Source organism: Danio rerio, chromosome 9 (genome assembly GCF_049306965.1).
Source record: "Danio rerio strain Tuebingen ecotype United States chromosome 9, GRCz12tu, whole genome shotgun sequence".
In the NCBI taxonomy this organism is placed as follows: Eukaryota; Metazoa; Chordata; class Actinopteri; order Cypriniformes; family Danionidae; genus Danio; species Danio rerio.
Genome location: NC_133184.1, coordinates 34707501 through 34717500, shown reverse-complemented (window position 1 = coordinate 34717500; position 10000 = coordinate 34707501). Strand labels below are relative to the sequence as shown.

The 10000-nt window shown below is 42.6% G+C and overlaps 1 protein-coding gene across 7 annotated transcripts in view; it reads right to left on the bottom strand.

Annotated features, from left to right (window-relative positions):
* vangl1 (VANGL planar cell polarity protein 1) overlaps window positions 1-10000 on the bottom strand; it is a 69473-nt gene that overhangs the window by 26263 nt on the left and 33210 nt on the right. For 5 of the 7 annotated variants that reach the window (XM_068223355.1, XM_005167685.5, XM_068223356.1 and 2 more), the window contains 1 exon segment: window positions 3702-3837. In XM_068223355.1, coding sequence (XP_068079456.1) covers window positions 3702-3837 — 136 coding nt within the window. 7 annotated transcript variants of the gene reach the window in all.

Here is a 10000-nt window from a genome sequence, read left to right as displayed (position 1 = left end):
AGCAGCAGAAAAGTAATCAGTGTGAAAACACATGTGAGCCTGCTACTGCAGTTAAAGTGACAGTTCGCCAAAAATAAAACCTCATCATCATTCATTGTCATTATTTACACACTTGTTCCAAACCAGTTTGAGTTTCTTTTATTAAAAGCAAAGTAAGAAATATTGAAGAATGTTAAACATTTTTAAAACATATTCTTCTGTGTTATATATAGGATGATGAAAAAATGGTCATTTTCTGGGAGAATGGTCCCTTTAAGCTGCAGCACTGCTTGTGTTCTGTTTGTGCATGCAGTGTGAAACAGCATGAACCTCATCTGTGGCAGAAAAACACACTCGAGGCTAAAAGAAAGCACACATGCGAGGCCTGTCATTTTGATACAGAACTATTTATATCCTAAATATTTGTTAGTTGTCTTTTAAATGTGTCTAGATTGTCATTTTGAGGTGGGATTTCTTTTCTTTGAGGTTCAAGTTTGGAATATTTATCTGTCATAACACAGAGCGTTTCACAAATGAATTACTCTGGCAGCATAGAGTGTTCAATAGAATAATGCCGTTTCATGTTTTCTGGAGCATGTCACGCTCTGAAATCCCTGTTATCCTCTTCACTCTGTTAACTATAACCAGTGTGTTCGCCAGGCTGAATCTCTGAGGACAGGATGATGGATCCCCACACATCTGACGTCACATACTGTCTCATCATGTATATTCTGCACAAATCTATATGCACTAAAGCGATAAAAGCTATGCACATTTTAGTATCTGCATATCACACTGTAAGCTATGTATGAGTTTGTCCAATAATGAGATGAAGATTAGAAAATACTAGGATTTAGAACTTTATGTTTTTAGAGCATTATGGTTTAAAAATATTTATATCAGAAATGTAGCTTTTACCGCTAGTTCTACCAGGAAGACATAATGTCGTCACTCATCACAATCAATTCCAACTAGAGGTCTGCATTCCAGTGGCTGCGGGACCTGACAAGATTTCTGGTAGCTGTCGGTAACTCTGGTGTAATTTAAACGGGAGCGGGCAGTCAAACGATATAGCGCTCCTGAGAGAGAGAGAGAGAGAGAGAGAGAGAGAGAGAGAGCATCCGCCGTGGTGCTGTGTGTTGCTTATTATAGGCTGTCTGGACTGTGAATCATCCTGCTGGGTGTTGGGGAGGCATATTTAATCGCTATACATTTTACATTCTTCCTTGGCCCAATATGTACCTGCTATGTGTATAGAAAGAATGCTGATATGATATATGAAACACAATCGGTAGATGACAAAAATATCAAGTGGACATGTTTGTTAATCTGACTGTGAAAGAGTCAGTGACTCACCAGCCACAAACCTAACCGCACATCACTGTTTAAGGCGGCACTCATGTCTCATCACAAAGGGGCAAACAAAACTGACATTTTATCGGTTATCTCTCTCTTTTAGTATTTTAAAGTGAGATTTTGAAAACCAGATTTAAATTTAGCAGGAACGGTCTGGTCGGGGAAAAAAGGGGCAGGGTGGGCAGCGGGTGAACATTGGCTGAATATACAGCGGGAGCGGTCAGGCGCGGAGTAAAACCTGGCGGCAGCAGAATACAAAATTCGGTTCCCATACAGATCTCTAGTTCCAACCAATAGCCACTAGACTCAAGGAAATATATAAGCTGTCTATTCATTTCCTTCGTTTGGTTGTAGATACTGATGTGGACGTTCATCCACCATCCTCCCCAACACCACCAGGTTGGCCCTGTCTTGGAAGGGTAAGCTCCGCCCCTGCCTTCATCCTCGGCAGCCATAGCTGAATTTACAAACTTTCAATTCAAGTCAAATGTTAACCATCAAATAAATGTAATTCAATATCATTTTCATCTCCCTGGTCTTTCTGGAAAGGATCCTTTCTTTTTACTGAAGCTGCATTTATTTGATCAAAAAAATACAAAAAAGTTTACAATTTTACAATAAGAATAGTTTTTATTTTTAAAGTCCAGCTTGTGAAAAAACTGCCAGCAAGAACATCGTTTTTTTATGCTTTTAACACCTGCATTAATAATGGCATTATCAGTACTGTATATTTAAATAGTAAAAACAAGTTTTAGTAGCAGCGTGCTTGATTTAATTGTAGTTTCACATTATGTAAGTTCCATTTCTCGGAGAACAGTGTAATAATCAATAAACTGTACTTTTTTTCAGGGTCACATGATCCTTCAGGAACATTCTAACTGGCTAATTTAATGTTTAAGAAAAGGTGTTGTCATTAAAAATGCTGAAAGCACAATTTATTTAATTTAGAAAGCTTTTGTATCACAAAAAAAAAAACTCTGTCATTTTTATTCGGGCTGCACAATATATCGTTTTAGCATTGATATCGCAATGTGTGCCTTCCCAATAGTCACATCGCAATATCTGCAATATTGAGTTGGGATTAAAGCTTATGAGTACAGCCAGACAGAATCTGCAGACATTTTTGGTAAGTAATCTGCAGATTTATGCCGAATTATTTTGGGAGTATCATGACTAAAAACTTAATAAATAAAATAAAAAATAATGTTTTTTTTTTTTACTTTTATTTAATATTTACAACGCAAATCCATCTAGATCCACTTATTTGGTAAATAAAGCAAGTATCTCATATAATATCTCTACTAAAATACAGAAAATATTACATTACAAACTGTTTTGTAAATAAATCAAAAAACACTTTCATACTAGTCAGTAATATTACTGAAATTAATTTAAAAACAACACATAAATTTTCACGCACTTACACAATTAAATGAACAGACTCAAGGATGGGCTCAAAATCTGCAGACTTCTGCACGTGCAGATTCCGTGCAGGCCTATTTACAGGCAATGAAGACTGTACAGTGTTACTTTATACTACATTTGATTATTCAATTACTGAATATCTGAATATTGTTAGACTCCAGAAAACACTTCTTTTTTCACTTTTAACAATGCTCTACCTTATTTATGCTTGCAATTTGTTGGATTCACCGTACTGCAACAAAACGATTTCAATCAATCTAAATCCATACAAAACAGAGCTATTCAAGCCATCTGCTAAATTGTATTAATTCAATATATATCGTAAAAAAAAAATTACAATTTCAGATTTTTTCAATATCACGCAGCTCTAATTTTTATACTAAAAACATAAAAGTCCAAAATGTTTAAAGGTTAGTAAACCATATTTTTTTAGCCTAGATGTAAAAGTCTAAATTGCTATTTTGAGCTGGGATTACTTTCCTTTTATTTTGAAATTCTGAATAATATTAATATCTTTATTGTCACTCTCAATGTTTTTATTTAAACCACAGAAGTGCACATTTATTGGAATGATAGTGTAATAAATATTCTATTCTATTCTATAGTCATATTTCAAATAATATTCATTTCTCTAAATCTGAAGACTGGTTAATGCTTACACACACACAAATAAACATGCTTTGATTTCCCAGAATATTTGTTTAATGCTCCTTTTCCTTGAAAATCCCTCTGTCACGATCCCAGCCCCCCTGTTGCTTCATATTCTAACCCTTCTCAGCCAGAACAATGTCGAAACGCTGGATTATTCAACCAACGTACCGGTTCATTTCCCCAGGAGTAACTCAAGGCGTCTCCATCAAAGCCACAATGGCACTGAATCATCAAATATGCTGTGTGTGTATGTGTGTGTGTGTGTGTGTGTGTGTGTATGTGTGACTCACCTGGGCGTCTGTGGGGGCGGAGCTCTGATCTGGCTGCTGCGGCTGCACAGACGTCGCACTGATCGTCACATTCTTGTCTGAGCGGCTGCTGCTGTCGCGGCTGTGAGGCTTGTGTCGATCCCTGCTGCTGCGCTCACTGCACGACAGAGACACACATAGCGACGGAGGTGAGGAAAACGCACTCGCCATGCTGAACAGAGCAGGGAAACACATTCAAACTAACGACAGGATGGCCATCATCATCATTATCATCATTGCTCATTATCATCATCATCCTCCTCTGGTTTCCTCTATCCACGTCTCACACATGTCCTGGCTGGAGCATCTGGTGTAAACTGGGTTAGATGCAGTGAGCTGTGACGACCCTAATCCAAGCACAGCTTTCTCTCGCTCTCTCTCTCTCTCTCTCGCTCAGTCTTTTTTGTCATAGCTAATGTCTGTAAGCCTTAGAATAAAGCAAAGCAGATGAACACATGCAGAGGAAATACAAAGCTACTGCACACACATACTGTATTATATCAAACAGCAGCAGACAAACTGTAGACAACTCGTATTAGCAATGCTTGACATTAGCAAAGAACTCATAAGTATCTTATTGACTTGACATACTTTAGGTAAACACTGTCTGTTTAACTAGATGACATAAATGTAATACTTGGCAAGTGACTGTTTACATAATTGCTTGTTACTTTTGCTGTGCACACAAATGAAGCAACCTAGCAGTCAAGCTTGCAAATATTATCTATTTGGAAAGCTCTACATAAATGTGAACTGATTTCATTTGGTTATAGAGTTGAGAACTAGATTTGCCATTGCCTGGTGTTGTAAATGAGGGCGATGCCAACCCTCTTGTGCACCACCAGATGGAACCATCGCCAGAATTCTGATTCGACTCACGGACTCAAAATCCCATAAGCCCTGCTACCTGGCACTGATTACGGTCCAGGTGCAACTCATCAGCTTTCGTGTATATATACCACACTCACACTCCGGTTCGTTGCGAAGTCTTGATTTGCCTGGCTGTCATTTCTGAGCGTTCCATACTCCCTGCTTCGGACTGATCTGTGTTTCTGACCCTGTGCTTGTTCTACGATTACGAAAGACATCTGCCTGCCCCTGATCTCCAGCCTGTTATTCTGACCAGTAAGATATCTGCCTGCCTTTGAACTTTTGCCTGTCCCACGTTCTGTCTCCTGGATTGCCCCTTTGTGTTTGTTTGTATGTGTGCTCTTAATAAAGCTTGCAAATGGATTCAATGCCTTCTGACTCAGCACAACAGAAGACTTCGCCACTACAGAATCCAGCAGCTTTAGCACAAGTCTCGACTGAACTTTCCGCTCAAGCCACTCAGTTAGCCACCCATCATCAACAACTCACCCATCTAACTTCTCTCACGGAGGAACTGGTGAGAGCTATGCAGCAACTCCGTCATCCGAATCCTGCAGTTACCCCGCCTGCTACCATGACAGCTTCTCAACCAACGCATGTCTCCAATGCTCCGGCTACCGTAAGTCCCCGATTAGCTTTTCCTGAAAAGTTTGATGGGTCACCTTCTCGCTGCAAAGGCTTCTTATTGCAATGCAAACTATTTGTTAACCAACAACCTGCATTATATCCCACTGATTCTAGTCGGGTGGCTTTTGTATGCAACCTGTTAACGGGGAAAGCGCTGGAATGGGCTACAGCGATATGGAAGGAGGAGGAATGTAACTATCCCACATTTGAAACTTTTCTCAAGCAATTTCGGGAAGTGTTCGAGCACCCAGCAGATGGGAGAAGCCCCGGTGAGCAGTTACTTTCTCTTACACAGGGGCGTAACACAGCTGCAGAATACGCCCTGTCATTTCGCACTCTCGCCGCTCAAACTAACTGGGTTGAGGATACACTGAAGACACTATTCAGACGGGGTCTGAATACCAATCTACAATCTGAATTGGCTTGCCGTGACGAAGGAAAGAAATTGAACGAACTCATTGAACTTACCATCCGTCTGGATCATCTGATTCGCAGCCGTAGAAATCCTCGCACACAGCTCCATGTTTCAAGTGACACGCCCCCTGATGAACCCATGCAACTGGGTTTCACCCGTCTCACCCATGAAGAAAGAATGCATCGTTTGCAAAATCATCTATGCCTGTACTGCGGTCAATCAGGGCACAGGAAATCCACCTGCAGCGTACGACCTCAGACACCAGTTCAATCGGTGAGTCCTTCCCATGTTCCTGCACTTTTCAGTGTACTGATTCCTGTGATTATTAAACTTGATAAAAGAATGATTAACACTACGGCTCTTGTCGACTCTGGATCTGCCGGAAACTTTATATCTAAGAAATTTGCTTTATGTCACGAACTATCTCTCAGCTCATATGATTCCTGTCTTGCAGTGGAAGCACTAGACGGTCGTCCTGTGGGTGAAGGACGCATCCGTATGATTACGAATAAGCTACAGTTACAAGTTGGTGTTCTACACATTGAAGAAATGCAATTCTACATTATTGATTCAGTTAATCATCCACTGGTGTTGGGACTGCCCTGGTTAAGGCGACATGATCCTCATATCTCCTGGAGGGACGGACAGATATTGCAGTGGAGTGAGTCATGCATGAAACAGTGCATCCAGCCCATTCACAAAATTCCATTACGAACCACCAATGTGTTACCTGAACTCGTTGATGAACTCATCCCCATTGAGTACCATGACTTACATGAAGCTTTTAGCAAACAAAAAGCTACTCAACTTCCCCCACATCGACCAAGTGATTGTGCTATTGAGTTAATTCCAGGTTCAAGTCCTCCAACGGGTCGAATATTCCCTCTGTCACAACCTGAGCACAAGGCAATGTCTGAATATATCGACGAGGAATTGGCCAAGGGTTTCATCCGACCTTCTACATCTCCTGCTTCAGCTGGATTCTTCTTTGTAAAGAAGAAAGATGGCAGTTTACGTCCCTGTATTGATTACCGAGGGCTCAATGAAATCACCGTAAAATTCCGCTATCCATTACCCCTCGTACCTCCTGCCCTGGAACAATTAAGAAAGGCTAGATATTATACCAAGCTTGATCTTCGCAGTGCATATAACCTTGTCAGAATCCGTGCTGGTGACGAGTGGAAGACCGCGTTTTCCACCACTAGGGGGCACTATGAGTACACGGTAATGCCCTTCGGCCTGTCAAACTGTCCATCCGTGTTCCAATCTTTTATGAACGATGTCTTTCGGGATATGCTGGATCGCTGGGTCATCATTTACATCGACGACATCCTCATATATTCAAACACGATGAAGGAACATGTTGAACATGTACGTATGGTGTTGCAACGCATGATTCAACATCGTCTGTACGCCAAATTAGAGAAGTGTGAATTTCACCAGACACAGATCGCCTTTTTGGGATACGTCATCAGTGCAGAAGGGATTACCATGGATGATACGAAGGTACAGGCAGTTCAACGATGGCCGTTACCCCAGAATCTCAAGGAGTTGCAGCGATTTCTAGGTTTTGCCAACTTCTATAGACGGTTTATCAGAGGCTTTAGTTCAATAGCCGCACCATTAACAGCCATGACCAAACGAAATTCCCACAAACTATCCTGGTCCTCTGAAGCACGCCAAGCATTTAGCGATCTGAAGACTCAATTCACCACAGCTCCTATTCTCCGTCATCCCAACCCAGACCTACCTTTCATTGTGGAAGTGGATGCATCCAACACAGGAGTCGGTGCTGTGTTATCTCAACGTCAGGGTCAACCATCCAAAATGTATCCATGTGCCTTCTTCTCCCGTAAATTGACCAGCGCAGAACGAAACTATGATGTGGGAAATCGCGAATTACTGGCAATGAAATTAGCCCTGGAAGAATGGAGACACTGGCTGGAGGGGGCTAGTCAGCAATTCACCATATTAACTGACCACAAGAATCTGGAATATCTTCGCTCAGCCAAACGTCTAAATCCCAGACAAGCTCGTTGGGCTTTGTTCTTCACCAGATTCGACTTCATTGTCACCTATAGACCAGGGAGTAAAAACAGTAAGGCAGATGCACTATCCAGGCTATCAGAGGATAAAACCCCAATTAGTGATGAAACCATTATTCCTACGAACTTACTAGTGGCTCCAGTACAGTGGGACATACTTACCGAGATCCAAGAGGCCAACCGAGAAAACAACCCTCCAGTAGACTGTCCGAATCACCTGATTTTTGTACCCAATAACATACGTACCAGATTACTGACCCATATTCATGACACTCCCAGTTCGGGGCATCCAGGCATCACTGCAACTTTGGAGTTAGTCAAAGCCCGTTTCTGGTGGCCGTCCCTCACGAAGGATGTAATTAATTATGTTCAGAAATGTAAAATTTGCCAAAGCACGAAGGCATCTCACCAAACCCCTGCTGGCCTGTTACAACCGCTACCGGTTCCACAACGGCCCTGGTCCCATATAGCGGTGGACTTCATTACGGATCTCCCTGTTTCCCAGAACAACACAGTCATTCTCACGGTGGTTGATCGTTTCTCCAAGGCTTGTCGCCTAATACCGTTGCCCAAATTGCCCTCTGCCTTTGAAACCGCAGAAGCCCTGTGCAATCATGTATTTCGAATGTTTGGCTTACCTGATGATATCGTCTCAGACAGGGGATCCCAATTCACTTCCCGGGTATGGTCCGCTCTCTGTAAAAATCTAAATATTAATGTTAGTCTCACCTCAGGGTACCATCCTCAATCCAACGGCCAAACTGAACGTATGAATCAAGAAGTCATTCGATTTCTACGTTCCTACTGTCATCAGCAACAGCACGACTGGAGTCGCTATCTGATGTGGGCAGAATATGCACAAAATTCATTAATAAAGCCAGCCACGGGTATTACGCCATTCAAATGTATTCTTGGCTACCAACCACCCCTGTTTCCATGGTCCGGAGAACCCACTGAGTTACCTGCTGTCACGGATTGGCTGCAGCGGAGTGAGGATGTCTGGAACCAGGCTCACAGACATCTCATGAGGGCAGTCAGGAGGAGAGAGATTCAGGCGAACCGTCACCGACGCCAGGGACCCACGTATCAGCCGGGGCAGTGGGTGTGGTTGTCGACACGAGACCTTCGTCTGAGATTGCCCTGCCGCAAACTTAGTCCCAGGTATGTAGGGCCATTCAAAATTGTACGCCAGATTACTCCAGTGTCTTTTCGCTTAGCCTTGCCTAATCATTATCGTATTTCTCCTACTTTCCACATGTCATTACTCAAACCCGCTGGTGGTCCACGAGAGGAGGCGGTTGAGGAGGAATCGGAAACCAGGACCCCTCCACCTGTCATGATCGAGGGCGAGGAAGCTTACCTCGTTCGAGAAGTGCTGGACTCTCGACGTCGGGGTGGCGCCCTCCAATATCTGGTGGACTGGGAAGGGTACGGTCCAGAGGAACGGTCCTGGGTGAATGCTAGAGATATTCTAGACCCAACTCTCACGGAAGAGTTTCATCAAAGGTTCCCAGAGAAACCAGCCCCCCGACAGCGCGGTAGACCCCGGCGTCAGGTGCCTTCTCGCTTCAGGAGCCGCTCGCAGGAGGGGGGTTCTGTTGTAAATGAGGGCGATGCCAACCCTCTTGTACACCACCAGAGGGAACCATCGCCAGAATTCTGATTCGACTCACGGACTCAAAATCCCATAAGCCCTGCTACCTGGCACTGATTACGGTCCAGGTGCAACTCATCAGCTCTCGTGTATATATACCACACTCACACTCCGGTTCGTTGCGAAGTCTTGATTTGCCTGGCTGTCATTTCTGAGCGTTCCATACTCCCTGCTTCGGACTGATCTGTGTTTCTGACCCTGTGCTTGTTCTACGATTACGAAAGACATCTGCCTGCCCCTGATCTCCAGCCTGTTATTCTGACCAGTAAGATATCTGCCTGCCTTTGAACTTTTGCCTGTCCCACGTTCTGTCTCCTGGATTGCCCCTTTGTGTTTGTTTGTATGTGTGCTCTTAATAAAGCTTGCAAATGGATTCAATGCCTTCTGACTCATCACAACACCTGGTAAGCCTTTGAATAAAACAGATGAAAACAAATCATTTGCCTTGAGGAATTTGAAGGAACATTTTAAAAACATATTTCTAACATAAAATCAAAATTGCAATTTTTTTAACAGCTTTTCTCAAAACATGTGGAATTATTTGCTTACAGTGTGTTTTGCTGTGAAAATACTGTGGTGGAAAAATTCACTATTATTATTACTAAAACATTGATTTCTAGAAAACTTCTCTTTCTTACTAGAAACATCATATATTAAAAACATATGCATT